At 38.3% G+C, this 17,863-nt stretch overlaps 1 protein-coding gene across 2 annotated transcripts in view; it reads right to left on the bottom strand.

Annotated features, from left to right (window-relative positions):
- Positions 1 to 17,863, bottom strand: part of Patr-1 (Protein associated with topo II related - 1) — a gene marked incomplete in the record, with an annotated part of 178,579 nt that overhangs the window by 137,515 nt on the left and 23,201 nt on the right. Inside the window, 1 exon segment of one of the 2 annotated variants that reach the window (XM_070083723.1) lies at positions 10,082 to 10,492. Coding sequence (XP_069939824.1) covers positions 10,082 to 10,492 — 411 coding nt within the window. 2 annotated transcript variants of the gene reach the window in all.

The following is a 17,863-nucleotide window of genomic DNA, read 5'->3' as shown; positions in this document are numbered from 1 at the left end:
TTGGATGCTTCACTTTCATAGTTCCTTGATTATGTGAGTAGTCACGAAAGCGCTTGGAATTTCTCTATTCTTTCAGAGTGGTTGTTTTGCATATATATATATATATATATATATATATATATATATATATATATATATATATATATATATATATATATATATATATATATATATATATATATACATACAGTATATATATATATACATATATACATATATATATATATATATACATATACATATATATATATACATATATATATTTTTACATATATATATACATATATATACATATATATATATACATATAGACATATATACATATACATATATATATATATACATATATACAAGAAAAAGTTTTGGAGTGAGATTAACAAGTTAAGAAAGCCTAGAGAACAAATGGATTTGTCAGTTAAAAATAGGAGAGGAGAGTTATTAAATGGAGAGTTAGAGGTATTGGGAAGATGGAGGGAATATTTTGAGGAATTGTTAAATGTTGATGAATATAGGGAAGCTGTGATTTTGTGTATATGGCAAGGAGGAACAACATCTTGTAGGAGTGAGGAAGAGCCAGTTGTGAGTGTGGGGGAAGTTCGTGAGGCAGTAGGTAAAATGAAAGCGGGTAAGGCAGCCGGGATTGATGGGATAAAGATAGAAATGTTAAAAGCAGGTGGGGATATAGTTTTGGAGTGGTTGGTGCAATTATTTAATAAATGTATGGAAGAGGGTAAGGTACCTAGGGATTGGCAGAGAGCATGCATAGTTCCTTTGTATAAAGGCAAAGATGATAAAAGAGAGTGCAAAAATTATAGGGGGATAAGTCTGTTGAGTATACCTGGCAAAGTGTATGGTAGAGTTATTATTGAAAGAATTAAGAGTAAGACGGAGAATAGGATAGCAGATGAACAAGGAGGCTTTAGGAAAGGTAGGGGGTGTGTGGACCAGGTGTTTACAGTGAAACATATAAGTGAACAGTATTTAGATAAGGCTAAAGAGGTCTGTGTGGCATTTATGGATTTGGAAAAGGCGTATGACAGGGTGGATAGGGGGGCAATGTGGCAGATGTTGCAGGTGTATGGTGTAGGAGGTAGGTTACTGAAAGCAGTGAAGAGTTTTTACGAGGATAGTGAGGCTCAAGTTAGAGTATGTAGGAAAGAGGGAAATTATTTCCCAGTAAAAGTAGGCCTTAGACAAGGATGTGTGATGTCACCGTGGTTGTTTAATATATTTATAGATGGGGTTGTAAGAGAAGTAAATGCGAGGGTCTTGGCAAGAGGCGTGGAGTTAAAAGATAAAAAATCACACAAAGTGGGAGTTGTCACAGTTGCTCTTTGCTGATGACACTGTGCTCTTGGGAGATTCTGAAGAGAAGTTGCAGAGATTGGTGGATGAATTTGGTAGGGTGTGCAAAAGAAGAAAATTGAAAGTGAATACAGGAAAGAGTAAGGTTATGAGGATAACAAAAAGATTAGGTGATGAAAGATTGAATATCAGATTGGAGGGAGAGAGTATGGAGGAGGTGAATGTATTCAGATATTTGGGAGTGGACGTGTCAGCGGATGGGTCTATAAAAGATGAGGTGAATCATGGAATTGATGAGGGGAAAAGGGTGAGTGGTGCACTTATGAGTCTGTGGAGACAAAGAACTTTGTCCTTGGAGGCAAAGAGGGGAATGTATGAGAGTATAGTTTTACCAACGCTCTTATATGGGTGTGAAGCATGGGTGATGAATGTTGCAGCGAGGAGAAGGCTGGAGGCAGTGGAGATGTCATGTCTGAGAGCAATGTGTGGTGTGAATATAATGCAGAGAATTCGTAGTTTGGAAGTTAGGAGGAGGTGCGGGATTGCCAAAACTGTTGTCCAGAGGGCTGAGGAAGGGTTGTTGAGGTGGTTCGGACATGTGGAGAGAATGGAGCGAAACAGAATAACTTCAAGAGTGTATCAGTCTGTAGTGGAAGGAAGGCGGGGTAGGGGTCGGCCTAGGAAAGGTTGAAGGGAGGGGGAAAAGGAGGTTTTGTGTGCGAGGGGCTTGGACTTCCAGCAGACATGCGTGAGCGTGTTTGATAGGAGTGAATGGAGACAAATGGTTTTTAATACTTGACGTGCTGTTGGAGTGTGAGCAAAGTAACATTTACGAAGGGGTTCAGGGAAACCGGCAGGCCGGACTTGAGTCCTGGAGATGGGAAGTACAGTGCCTGCACTCTGAAGGAGGGGTGTTAATGTTGCAGTTTAAAAACTGTAGTGTAAAGCACCCTTCTGGCAAGACAGTGATGGAGTGAATGATGGTGAAAGTTTTTCTTTTTTGGGCCACCCTGCCTTGGTGGGAATCGGCCAGTGTGATAATAATAATAATAATAATAATATATATATATATATATATATATATATATATATATATATATATATATATTAATATATATATTAATATATATATTAATATATATATTAATATATTTATAGATGGGCAGAATGTAAGTGTGGGAGAGGTAAATGAGGCATTACGTAGAATGAAAGGGGATAAAGCAGCTGGAACTGATGGGATCATGACAGAAATGTTAAAAGCAGGGGGGGATATAGTGTTGGAGTGGTTGGTACTTTTGTTTAATAAATGTATGAAAGAGGGGAAGGTACCTAGGGATTGGCAGAGAGCATGTATAGTCCCTTTATATAAAGGGACAGGGGACAAGAGAGATTGTAAAAATTATAGAGGAGTAAGTTTATTGAGTATACGAGGAAAAGTGTATGGTAGGGTTATAATTGAAAGAATTCGAGGTAAGACAGAATGTAGGATTGCGGATGAGCAAGGAGGTTTCAGAGTGGGTAGGGGATGTGTAGATCAAGTGTTTACATTGAAGCATATATGTGAACAGTATTTAGATAAAGGTAGGGAAGTTTTTATTGCATTTATGGATTTAGAAAAGGCATATGATAGATGGACAGGGGAGCAATGTGGCAGATGTTGCAAGTATATGGAATATATTGGTGGTAAGTTACTAAATGCTGTAAAGAGTTTTTATGAGGATAGTGAGGCTCAGGTTAGGGTGTGTAGAAGAGAGGGAGACTACTTCCCGGTAAAATTAGGTCTTAGATAGGGATGTGTAATGTCACCATGGTTGTTTAATATATTTATAGATGGGGTTGTAAAAGAAGTAAATGCTAGGGTGTTCGGGAGAGGGGTGGGATTATATTATGGGGAATCAAATTCAAATTGGGAATTAACACAGTTACTTTTTGCTGATGATACTGTGCTTATGGGAGATTCTAAAGAAAAATTGCAAAGGTTAGTGGATGAGTTTGAGAATGTGTGTTAAGGTAGAAAGTTGAAAGTGAACATAGAAAAGAGTAAGGTGATGAGGGTATCAAATGATTTAGATAAAGAAAAATTGGATACCAAATTGGGGAGGAGGAGTATGGAAGAAGTGAATGTTTTCAGATACTTGGGAGTTGACATATCGGCGGATGGATTTATGAAGGATGAGGTTAATCATAGAATTGATGAGGGAAAAAAGGTGAGTGGTGCGTTGAGGTATACGTGGAGTCAAAAAACGTTATCTATGGAGGCAAAGAAGGGAATGTATGAAAGTATAGTAGTACCAACACTCTTATATGGATGTGAAGCTTGGGTGGTAAATGCAGCAGCGAGGAGACGGTTGGAGGCAGTGGAGATGTCCTGTCTAAGGGCAATGTGTGGTGTAAATATTATGCAGAAAATTCGGAGTGTGGAAATTAGGAGAAGGTGTGGAGTTAATAAAAGCATTAATCAGAGGGCAGAAGAGGGGTTGTTGAGGTGGTTTGGTCATTTAGAGAGAATGGATCAAAGTAGAATGACATGGAAAGTATATAAATCTATAGGGGAAGGAAGGAGGGGTAGGGGTCGTCCCCGAAAGGGTTGGAAAGAGGGGGTAAAGGAGGTTTTGTGGGCTAGGGGCTTGGACTTCCAGCAAGCATGCATGAGCGTGTTAGATAGGAGTGAATGGAGGCGAATGATACTTGGGACCTGACGATCTGTTGGAGTGTGAGCAGGGTAATATTTAGTAAAGGGATTCAGGGAAACCGGTTATGTTCATATAGTCGGACTTGAGTCCTGGAAATGGGAAGTACAATGCCTGCACTTTAAAGGAAGGGTTTGGGATATTGGCAGTTTGGAGGGATATGTTGTGTATCTTTATACGTATATGCTTCTAAGCTGTTGTATACTGAGCACCTCTGCAAAAGCAGTGATAATGATAATGTGTGAGTGTGGTGAAAGTGTTGAATGATCATGAAAGTATTTTCTTTTTGGGGATTTTCTTTCTTTTTTGGGTCACCCTGCCTCGGTGGGAGACGGCAGACTTGTTGAAAAAAAAAAAAAATATATATATATATATACACACATACATACATATATACACATACATACATATATACACATACATACATATATACACATACATACATATATACACATACATACATACATACATAGTGGAACCTCAAAAATCGAACTTAATCCGTTCCAGGAGCTAGTTCTAAATTCGAAAAGTCTGAAATTCGAAGCAATATTTCCCATAAGAAATAATGGAAATACAATTAATCCGTTCCAGAAACCCAAAAATATTCACACAAAAAATACATTTTATAGAGATTAATTACAGTTTTACATACAATAAATACTATAGTTTTTAATTATGTGTAGTAGTACATATAAAATAACATTTTTACTTACCTTTATTGAAGACTGGTGATGGCATCTGGAAGATAGGGAGGAGGAGAGAGAGGGAGTTGGGGTTAGTGTTTGGAAGGAGAATCCCCCTCCATGAGGACTTCAGGTAAAGCCCTCTCTGGGGTTACTTCCCTTCTCTGTCTTTTAATGCCACTAGGACCAGCTTGAGAGTCACTGGACCCCTGTCTCACAAAATAACTGTCCACAATCCTCTGTTTTTGGTGCCTCTTTAACATTTCCCTAAAATGGGACATGGTTCTGTCACTGAACTTGTTGCAAAGATGGCTTGTTTCAGCTTGCTCAGGGTGGTACTTCTGCACAAACATTTGGACATCATTCCACTTGGCACAAATCTCTTTAATCTTTGAAGAAGGCACCTCATCCACTCCCTATATTAACACCTTTCGCAACATCAGCTTCCTTGATTTGTTCTTTCTTTGACAGGATAGAACCGATGGTCGACTTGTTTTTCCCATACATCCTGGCAAGCTCAACAAGTCTCACACCACTCTCATACTTCTGTATTATTTCCTTCTTCACATCTATGACGTTTCTCACTTTCTTTACCACAGGGGTACCACTAGCAAGTTTCTTTGGGCCCATGGCAGCTTATTTCACAGTCCCAAAAGCACTAAACACAACGAAATAATCGTAAAATGCGTGAATGAGAGCGCAGGTTAGTGTTCACTCAAGCATAAACAAAGCTAAACTGCTCACGGTGCCTGCGTGGGGACGCGGACCTCAACCAGCTGCAAATATCTAACAACCACTACCAGACTGCATCTAATACTGGCAGGAGAGAAAATGCACATTTTGTTACCAATCTATATCAATTTGACAACACAGTGGAATCCAGCCAAACTGTATCCCTAGGAAACACTCTGTTAAGCTTGATTTCTATGAACTATTTCGATGAACCCCCGATGCAAATGAAAGTGACAAACCAACAGATACTTCAAGTGTACAATGACAGCAAACACACTGATTACATCCCAATGACAGCTTCACAAGTGGAAAAGCATACACAAATAACCTGCATATAGGAGAGAGGAGCTTACAACGACTTTTGTATCAAATTTTGACCATTTTCAAAGTCACACAAACACAGAGGAGGAGGGAGTATATATAGGCCAGCAGACTGACAGGAACAAGAGAGATATTGTGTATTGTTCCAGTCATGGTATTGTGCCTTTTTGTTATTTTGGAAAAGCAAAACTGTGGTCTCTCTTCTTTGCTTCAATTATGTTTATGCCACATGTATATCAGCACAATATTGCATCATGCTGGTTGACTGACTGCCTTATATGTACCCCAGCACTCAGTGATCTCATCCCCCATCAACACATTATCCTATTGTTGCACATACTATATTTCTCAGACAAGACAAGGCCCAACAGAAGAGACATATTATACAAGATTATTATTATACAAGATTAGAGGCGTGTTTAACCCGTTGACTGTCACAACCCCCAATCCTGAAGTGTCTCCTGGTGTCGCAAAATTTCAAAAAAAAAAAAAAAAAACTTATGAAATGATAAGAGAATCTTTTCCCGATTGTAATGACACCAAAAACACAAAATTTGATGGAAAACTGACGGAATTACGCTCTCGCGAAGTTAGCGGCCTCGGCGACATTTACAAATCGGTGATTTCGCCCACTTTGATCCCTATTTTAGGCTAATTCCATTGTTCCAGTCAACCAAACTCATAGCTGTTTCTTTAGAGCTCCATTTTTCTATCGATTGAGTACAAGAAACTGCCAATTTACCGATTTCAACTACCCAATAACGTGGTCAGAAATTTGCAATTTGGCCAATTTCACGAAAATTAAAAAATATGACAGTTTCAAAATATGGTCCAGAATGAACAATGCAGACATTCCTGGCTCTAAAATAACATTTTCTTTGTTCATCAGTCACGTCTCCAAGCCCCTCTGATATTACTCTTTCTTTCTATTTTGAATTTTTATTCAAACAAAAAATAGAAAATTTACTGTTATGCAGACTACTGCAATACTGTAATAATTCTATAAATAACATCAACCCATTCACAACTACACATTAGAATGGCTAGTTCAACATTTATTGGATAATAACATCATTTGTTTACTTTTGAGCATCAGCAAAAATCCAACATTTCCCCTACTTTGAGCTCCATTTCCAGGTTCTTTTTATTGTAAGATCAATCTTACTATAATATGTTTTCCATTCTATCAAATGAGACCAAGAAAACGAGAATACAACCATAAACACTACACGAAAATACACCACAAAGTCGGCATTTTAATTTAAAAAAAACGGTCAGTTTTTTTTTCTCACTATGCACTGCATGCTCCAGGAATTTTTTTTATATGGTGCACACTGACCACACAGACCCATTCTCTCACATGTGGGCCTACCAGCTTTCTCTTGCTTGATTTGAAGCTGCTAGAATTTATGAGTATATATACGTCAAACATGGTACCTCATAAGACGTATATATACGACCTCGACAGTAAAAGGGTTAATTTTGGGCCTCTCCTCATTTAGCGATGTACTAGTTTACTGACGACTCGGACTTACGATGGGCTCTCTGACCAGTATGCATACCTAAATAATGTATATTAGAGCTGATTTCCTCTATTCTGTATTACAATATACATTACACTATGTACTGTATAAACACTTAAAAATATACTAAAAATGTTATTAATGGTGCTAAGGTGACAGTAAAACAATATCAAAGATGGTTGACATAAGCCCACTACCATTATACTAAGCTCCTTGCTTGGCAATGAATTCGTTTACCGATATGGTCTTAGCAACGGAACTCCGTTGTTAAGTGAGAAGAGGCTGTATTGGAACTGGTAATAAGCATGTGAAGGAGCTAGTTCACAGCAGCCCAGAACCAATGTCACAAGTTCCTCACTGAATGATCACATGCTCTATAATTTCCTTCATTTGATGGCCTGCGTAATGTAATCCAATGATCTGTGAAATTGTCTCATGTCAGCGACTCATTCTTGCCCATATTAATTCGTCTATAGTCAAAAATGTCCAACAAACTCAGCACTCAAAACCACATGGTGCAGGACAATGGATACACATTTATCCACTACACAAGCCTGAAATTCACTGAGGAAGAGGCCAGTGACCTTAGGGTATTCTGACAAGTCACATCAAAACACCTAATAGAGCCAGGTATTAACTTTGATATTAATGTGTGCTACATCCCTTAACCCAGCATACTTGAATGACTAGTACTGTGATCATGCAGGAAACATCATGCAAGAACAAACTTGAGAAGAGGCCAAGTCTGTAGGAATATAAGCCAAGAAACCCTTAAGGAACATCTAGACAGACATGGTTGAAAAACTCCCTTTAACCCTTTGACTGTTTCGATCGTATATATACGTCTTACGAGCCACCATGTTTGACATATATATACTCAAATTCTAACGGCTTCAAATCAAGCAGGAGAAAGCTGGTAGGCCCACATGTGAGAGAATGGGTCTGAGTGGTCAGTGTGCACCATATAAAAAAAATCCTGCAGCACACAGTGCAAAATGAGAAAAAAAAAAACCTGACCGTTTTTTTTAAATTAAAATGCCAACTTTGTGGTCTATTTTCGTATAGTATTTATGGATGTATTCTCGTTTTCTTGGCCTCATTTGATAGAATGGAAAACACATTATAGAAATAGAGGTGATTTCGATTGGTTTCTCTATGAAAAGAACCTTGAAATGGAGCTCAAAGTAGGGGAAATGTTTGATTTTTGTCGATGTTTAAAAGTAAACAAATGATGTCATTTTCCAATAAATGTCAAAGAAGCCATTCTAATATGCGGTCATGAATGGCTTGACATTATCTGTACAATTATTACAATATTGCAGTAGTCTGCATAACAGTAAATCTTCTATTTTTTGTTTGAATAAAAATTCAAAATAGAAAGCAAGAGTAATATCAGAGGGGCCTAGAGACATGACTGATGAACAAAGAAAATGTTATTTTAGAGCCAGGAATGTCTGCATTGTTCATTCTGGACCCTATTTTGAAATTGTCATATTTTTTAATTTTCGTGAAATTGGCCAAATTGCAAATTTCTGACCACGTTATTGGGTAGTTGAAATCGGTAAATGAGCAGTTTCTTGTACTCAATTGATAGAAAAAATGGAGTTCTAAAGAAATAGCTATGAGTTTGGTCGACTGGAACAACGGAATTAGCCGAAAATAAGGCTCAAAGTGGGTAAAATCGCCGATTCATAAATATCGCTGAGATCGCTAACTTCGTGAGAGCGTAACTCCATCAGTTTTTCATCAAATTTCGTTCTTTTGGTGTCATTACAATCGGGAAAAGATTCTCTATTTCATAATTTTTTTTTTTTTTTTTTCAGAAATTTTGCGACACCTCAGGATTTGGGGTTGCAACAGTCAAGGGGTTAACTGTTGAACAGAAACTATGAATAGGCCTTGTAAATAAGACAGTTACTGCCAAAGTTTCGCTGGCCCTGTAAATGGGTGATATCAGTATAATTTTGAATTACATTATGGCATTGTAACTAATTTAGTACAATCTAACCAAAAAATTATTCTAGTCATATAAAATCCCATCATTCTTTCAAGCAAGATACTGAGTCTTTCTGCACCGACGTGTGGCTGGGTTGTAAGCAGCGAATGAGAGCTGACACTTAGATGTAGAAACTGTTGAACAGTTATCAGCCCCAAAATAAGAAGTGGATGGCAGAACAAGATGGGAAAAAGCACCGAGGGTAAATTAAACATCTTTATGGGAATATGGGTTAGTTTAGACTGGAAAGGGCATGTCTAAGTGATGACCACACCATGACAAAGAGCTCTTTTGACACCGAAAATTCAAGTCCACTGTAGGTTCAACTGAACGTATTAAAAAGAATTAAGAAATGACAGCACACTGGAAAGCTAGTAAACAATGCAAGTTCTCCGTGTTGAAGGGGTGATATCCTGAGTAGTGTCTGAAGTAGGTGCTAGAGTTAGCCTGTGTGTTCAGGCACAGAAGAGGTAAACAGCACTTACTAATGGGGTAAAAAATGACCTAAGGGATCAAATTTTGGTGCTATAGAGGTTATACAGACAGGTTGCTTTTCTTAAGTGTTTCATGGCACCCAAAGACAATATGCAGATTTATAACTCTTTAAAGTTTTGAAGTCTGTGAGAAGAACAGGCCAAAGGATATTTTGCAGAAATTGGAGTGATGGGGAAAATGAATACTGCAACAATCACAACCCAATTATATTGACAACAAAAACCATGAGGACGAGATACTATTTAAGCCTCTAAGATTCAAAAGGTTTGAAACTTCAAGAAACAAGCGAATAATTACTGCATTTTCTTGGCAGTAGCCTGTAACTTGATCACTTACATTTATTTGAAGAGTAAGAGATGACTGCGTCCTTGCATGTTGAAGTTTCATCTCCTCCTCAACCTCATCTACAGTCTTGATTGTTGGAAGGCCCAAACATGGAGGGATGCCAGGTTGGGAGAGTCCAGGAATCTGTCCTAAAGTATGACTCATACCATTAGACGGAGAAAGTTGAATAACTGGTCGTAGTTTGTCCACACCGGGAGAGGGAGTCCATATACTATTGGACGGAGAGCCTGGTAGATCGGGTCCCCCTAGCAAAGATGACCCTATATGGGAGTGACTGGTTGGAACAGACTGGTACCCAATGATATTGATGGGCATACTACTTTGGTTTAAAATTCTGCCACCTTGGCTGTCATGTCTTCCGAGGCTCAAATTCTGGAACTCCCTGACAAAGCCTGTTTCTTCCTATCAGGAATAAAAATAAAAAAAAATAAATTACTGTATTGTCATGGCCTTTTTTCAATATTAAAACAAAAGCTATTCTAATCCTCTCATGAGAGGGAAAGGTGCTTACCTAAGGCAAAAGCATTTCAAGAAAAACAAAATTAAAATATATCATGGATATTTACAGTAACACCTGTTGCATGATACTACATGCTCAGTAGCATCATGGGTAACCATCAGACGAATCAGCAAAGCTCGAACAGCATATTTCGATTGCTTTATAAAGTAGCTATAAAAATGATTATGTACTATGCACTTCTGGCAAGACAGCTACATTTTTTTTTTTTTTTTTTAAAGGGTCACCCTACCTTGGTGGGAGATGGCTGATGTATTAAACACTTTGAAAATGCCCCTCAACTTCTAAAACAAAGAAACTTTAAAATAAAGACTAAACATTCATTCTCAATTACTGAAATTAGAAAAAAATTGACTAATTTATTCCATTCAGAATATTCTAGAAAACAATATTTGCAGAGATCTACAACCAACATCAGATCAGAACAATTAATTTTAAAACAATTAAATACCTATACTTAGCACCAACTGCAGCCTCTGAAATAAAATCTAAAAACGATAAGTAATTACGCTAAAATATCCACTATCATGTAGAGTAGGCCTTCGATTAAACACAATTTTTTAACACTTTTGCAGTAACAGTTGAAAAATTGCATATTTTTGATGAGCATGTTGTATTTTGCATGAAGCAAATTGTTTATGGGAAAACAGCTAAAATTCAGTACACGAAGGTTAGTAACCTGTAATTTTACTGCATCTCCTCATTCCTATGCCCTTTTCAATTATTTACTTACCCTAGGTGTATTTATACAAATGTTGAATATGCTAGTGATAATTAATGAACTGTGAAAAGTAGCATAATCAAATGAGAAAATGAAGGCATGATCTTGCAGCACTGCCATGGTCAGTGTTTAGTGTTCATAGGGTCATTACAGTGTCTACAATTTACAGTGAAACCTCGGCTGTTAACTTAATTCATTCCAGATGTCGGTCCAACAACCAAAATGGTTGACAACCAAATAAATTTTTCCCATTAAGAATAATGTTGGTAGAATTGTCGACAATATGTAAAGTAAAAGAACACAAGTGCAACTAGTGTGACATTTTATTGTGGCAACGTTTTGCTCTCCAGGAGCTTTGTCAAGCCGATACAAGCAGTATATGGACACAGATGGTATAAAAAAAGGCTCAGAGTGAGGTACGAGGAGGAGGAGGAGGAGGAGGAGGAGGAGGAGGAGGAGGAGGAGGAGGAGCAGGAGCAGCAGCGGCAGCGGCAGCAGCAGCAGCAGCAGCAGCAGCAGCAAAAAAAAAAAAAGTTGTAATAGTAATACAATATGGAAGAGCAATTAATTCGTACATGAGTAAAAGGATATAAAAGCTATTGCGTACTTGGGTAACATAAAAATAGGTTGGACAAATATAGACTGAATAGAGGCAGCCTGTTTCAGTGTTCACTCTGTAATGTGCTTTGTGTAGTGTAACAGGAGAGACTATGTGATGGCAGGGTTTACTGTTTTCACGAGGATTCTCGCTAAGACTTCAGAGATGGTGAAGCTGCCGTTGTTTTGTTTAATTGTATTCGAAACAGCGATCAGTGTTGATTCGAGGCACTTGCGTCTGCGGAAACTAGTTTCCTTGATCACTAATTGGGCGTCCCTGAATTTCATTAGATGATTGGTGGAACTTCGGTGTTGTACACAGGCATTGTTCAAGTTATCGTTCCTACATGCGTAAATGTGTTCATTGAGGCGGGTGTTGAGGTTTCTTGCTGTTTCACCTACATAAATCTTGTCACAGCCTCCACAGGGTATAGTGTAAACCCCTGCATTGACTGGATCGTGGTGCTTTGATTTTGTCCTGGTTAGATCCTTTATTGAAGTGCTAGAAGCGATGGCGACTGGTGTTAGCTTGTGAAAGTACTTTAGAAACGTTCAGTGCAACCTGGCTGTTGGGAAGAATTATAACTTTCTTGGGAGTGGTGTTGGTGCATGGAGAAGAGCTCTTTTCTTGCAGTCTTGGATGAAAAAGGAAGGAAAATGTAACTCAGTGAAGGTTTGGCGAATGTATGTACATTCCTCGTCAAGAAACTCAGGACTACAAATTCGGTATGCTCTTAGGAAAAACCCGATGATGATGCCTCTTTTGGTCTTGGTATCTTGACTGGAATAGAAGTGAGAGAGATCATTTTTATTGGTAGGTTTCCAATAAAAATGATCTCACACACTTCTATTCCAGTCAAGATACCAAGACCAAAAGAGGCATCATCACCGGGTTTTTCCTAACAGCATACCGAATTTGTAGACCCGAGTTTCTTGACGAGGAATGTACATACATTCACCAAACCTTCACTGAGTTACATTTTCCTTCCTTTTTCATCCAAGACTGCAAGAAAAGAGCTCTTCAGATCATTAATTCTCCACGCACCAACACCACTCCCAACAAAGTTATAATTCTTCCCAACAGCCAGGTTGCACTGAACGTTTCTAAAGTACTTTCACAAGCTAACACCAGAGTCGCTATCGCTTCTAGCACTTCAATAAAGGATCTAACCAGAACAAAATCAAAGCACCACAATCCAGTCAATGCAGGGGTTTACACTATATCCTGTGGAGGCTGTGACAAGATTTATGTAGGTGAAACAGCAAGAAACCTCGACACCCGCCTCAATGAACACATTTACGCATGTAGGAACGATAACTTGAACAACGCCTGTGTACAACACCGAAATTCCACCAATCATCTCATGAAATTCAGGGACGCCCAATTAGTGATCAAAGAAACTAATTTCTGCAGACGCAAGTGCCTCGAATCAGCACTGATCGCCGTTTCGAATACAATTAAACAAAACAACGGCAGCTTCACCATCTCTGAAGTCTTAGCGAGAATCCTCCTGAAAACAGTAAACCCTGCCATCACACAGTCTCTCCTGTTATACTACACAAAGCACATTACAGAGAGTGAACACTGAAACAGGCCTTCTCTATTCAGTCTATATTTGTCCAACCTATTTTTGTTACCCAAGTATGTAATAGCTTTTATATCCTTTTACCCATGTACGAATTAATTGCTCTACCATATTGTATTACTACTACAACTTTTGTCACTACTACTACTACCACTAGTGAACATCAAAATGGTACCTCACTAGTATTGCACCTCACTCTGAGCCTTTATATACCCTCTGTGTCCCTATACTGTTTGTATCAGCTTGACAAAGCTCCTGGAGAGCGAAATGTTGCCACAATAAAATGTCACGTTAGTTTCACTTGTGTCCTTTTACTTTACAAGAATAATGTAAATAGAATTAATTCATTCCAAAAATGACAAAATAATTTATTAATAATAATGTATTAACTACTACATAAAACAATGTATAAAATTATACAACACACAGAAACTGTAAAAATGAATACTAAATGAAAATGACAAAATTAACCCTTAAACTGTCCAAATGTAGATCTACATTTGCACCGCTAGCACTCCGAACATAGATCTATGTTTTATTTTTCATTCCTTCAAAATTGGCGAGATAGGCCTGAGTCACCCAGACACGAGGGAATGGGTCTGCGTAGTATGAAAAAATCAGAGACGCCGGTGTACCGCGTAGTAGTACCAGTTAGTTTCAGCTCGATCTTGGGTCATCATCATGGCAAACCCCCGTGATTCACTCATGCCTCGTCATATTAACACACTACTATTCTCGGAAAGTGATAAAGGATGTGAGTTAAGTGATTCTGACACCGATATAGCCACTAATGATCAAGGAATTAGTGAAACTACTGATGATAACCCAGATGAGCCTCAGCCCATCACCTTTGGGGTGGCCAGTATGGATAGTATGGCCATAACAGACCCTCAGCTCAGCACTTCTGAGGTGGCCAGTGTGGCTAATGTGACCAGTGTGACCACAACAGACCCTCAGCCCAGCACTTCTGGGGTTCCTAGTGTCACTACCCAAAGGTAACTCCGCAAGAGGAAATTATCATTTTCCATGCGTTATGGTGTTGACGATAGTGAAAGTGATGTAAGTGACAATGATGAAATTGATTTTATGCCCATAGAGGATTCGTCGAGTGAAAGCGAATTGCATTATTCCCCAGTGAAATGTACTTTTAGGCGTTGTCACCTACGTTCAGGCAGTAGTATGCCATATGCAGTCGGCAGCAAGGGTGGTGGCAGGTCATGATCCAAAACCCCAGCCACTGATAGTGATCATGAAGGAGAATATGCTGGGATGAAGGAAGAGGAGGTTGGTGGCACGGTGCCTGGACCTTACAGCACGGTAGGTGGGTAGACAAAGGGCTGCCCAGCACTCTCTCAACCATGTGCTGCCTCCACTCCCATCCCCCCTCCTGCTCCCCCACGCCCCATGCCACAGGTTCACCCTGCACCATGTGACTGCGAATGGAACTAGACAGACAGTACACGATTCGTGCCACATCTCTTCAATTTTGATGTTAGTGGAAGTGTCATCAGGCCTGAATGTCCCATCACAAATGTATCTACAGAGTTAGACTATTTCCAACTATTCTCTGATGAGCCTATAATGAACCTGATTGTTACCCAGACCAACATTTACTATCGGTACACAATGGACTATACAGTTGTTGCAGAATCGTCACGGCTGCACAGGGGGAAGGATACAACTGTGGCTGAAATATATTTCTTCCTTGGCACTGTCATGCTTATGCCACATACATATAAGAACAATATAGCACACTACTGGTCCACAGACTACTTCATCAGCACTCCAGTCTTCCGTGACCTCCTTCCCTGCAACAGATTCACTCTGTTGCTACGAATGTTGCACTTCTCAGACAGGAATATGCCCAACAGAAATGAACTACACAAAATCTGGGAATTGGTTATGTATGTGAAGCAAAAATTCACTGCCTACTTTTATCCTTTCAAGAACATTGTTGTCAACGAGTCCTTGATTCTGTTCGAGGGACGACTGTCAAACAATATATACCAAGCAAACGTAATCGCTTTGGTATAAAACTCTTTGTTATGTGTGACTGAGACTGGTATTGTGTTGGATGTTTTAACCTATACAGGTCTCCCTCAACATTCGCGAGGGTTAGGGGATCAAGAGCCTCATGAATGTTGAAAAACCGTGAATGTTTGGTGCCCCAATATATTGTAGGGAAATATATTACAATACTGCTTCCTTAACTTGAACCATGAATAATCATAAAATACATGAAAACGTCGTAAATTGTACTAAATATATACATTTTTTTTTTTATCACACTGGCCGATTCCCACCAAGGCAGGGTGGCCCGAAAAAGACAAACTTTCACCATCATTCACTCCATCACTGTCTTGCCAGAAGGGTGCTTTACACTACAGTTTTTAAACTGCAACATTAACACCCCTCCTTCTCATGTTATGCTTTAATAATGTATGTTATTTAATAACATGTATGTTAATAACATGTATGTTATTAAATACCACAGACTCCACCACTGCCTCCACCAATACCTCCACCACTGCGAGTCCCTACTACCCTCCCTCCGACCCCCGCAACTGGCAGCCAGCCCTCCCACCACTCAGTGTGGTGTTTTGTTTGTTCATTATTTGCTATTAAACTACAGAATAAATAATGTAAACCCATTCATGACTGCATATTGGAATGGCTATTAGGAAAGGTATTAGACGGTGACATGTATTTACTCTTGAACACAGCAAAGAATCGAACATTTCTGCTATTGCTAATAATAACAATAGTAATAATAATAATAATAATAATAATAATAAATATGATATAATTGAAGAAGGAAATTGTACAAAAATACGAGGGATTGGTTGACACATCGTCAGTGTGACTTTGTTTATGCTGGAGTGAATATTAGTCTCCCTGCTCTTCCAAACATTTCACAATAATTCAGCAGTTGAGGCAGTGGTATTTAATAACATGTATGTTATAAATAATAATAGTACATGTTATTATTAATAACATGTATTATTATTAACATATGTGTTTAATAACATATATGTTATAAATAATAATAGTACATATTATTAATAACATGTATTATTATTATTAACATGTATGTTATTAAATACCATTGCCTCAATCACTGCCTCTACCACTCCAGTCACACTCAATCTACAAGCACCAAACACAATGACAGAATCTTTTCCCGGTTGTAATGACACCAAAAGAATGATATTTGATGGAAAACTGATGGAATTACGCTCTTGTGAAGTTAGCGACCTCAGCGATATTTACGAATCGGCAATTTCGCCCACTTTGAGCCATATTTTCGGCTAATTCCACTGTTCCAGTCGACCAAACTCATAGCTATTTCTTTAGAACTCCATTTTTTTCTATTGATTGAGTACAAGAAACTACCCATTTACCGATTTCAACTACACAATAACATGGTCAGAAATTTGGAATTTGGCCAATTTCACAAAAATTAAAAAATATGACAATTTCAAAACAGGGTCCACAATGAACAATGCAGACATTCCTGGCTCTAAAATAACATTTTCTTTGTTCATCACTCACATCTCCAGGCCCCTCTGATATTACTCTTGCTTTCTATTTTGAATTTTTATTCAAACAAAAAATAGAAGATTTACTGTTATGCAGACTACCGCAATATTGTAATAATTGTACAAATAATGTCAACCCATTCATGACTGCACATCAGAATGGCTACTTGGACATTTATTGGAAAATGATATTTGTTTACTTTTGAACATCAGCAAAAATCAAACATTTCCCCTACTTTAAGCTCCATTTCAAGGTTCTTTTCATAGTGAAACCAATCAAAATCACCTCTATTTCTATAATATCTTTTCCATTCTATCAAATGAGACCAAGAAAACAAAGTCGGCTCTTTAATTAAAAAAAAAAAAAAAAAAAAAAAACGGTCAGTTTTTTTTCTCATTATGCACTGTGTGCTGCAGATTTTTTTTTATATGGTGCACACTGACCACACAGACCCATTCTCTCACATGTGGGCCTACCAGCTTTCTCCTGCTTGATTTGAAGCTGTTATAATTTGAGTATATATACGTCAAAAACGGTGGCTCATAAGACGTATATATATGACCAAAACAGTCAAAGGGCTAATGTAAATTATGAACAAGAGAGGGCCTAAAACTGATCCTTGTGGAATGCCACTAGTGACTAACCCCCATTCAGATTTGACCCCATTAATGGAAACTCTCTGCTTTCTATTGGTAAGCCATGCCTCTATCCATGCTAGAACTACCTCCTATACCATGAGCTGCCACTTTTCTTAAAGAGTCTCTTGTGAGGTACTCTATCGAAGGCTTTACTAAAATTCAAATAAACAATAT

Source organism: Cherax quadricarinatus, chromosome 10 (assembly GCF_038502225.1).
Source record: "Cherax quadricarinatus isolate ZL_2023a chromosome 10, ASM3850222v1, whole genome shotgun sequence".
Classification (NCBI taxonomy): domain Eukaryota; kingdom Metazoa; phylum Arthropoda; class Malacostraca; order Decapoda; family Parastacidae; genus Cherax; species Cherax quadricarinatus.
Note: the sequence above shows the minus strand (reverse complement) of the source record. Positions and strands in the feature narration are given on the sequence as shown.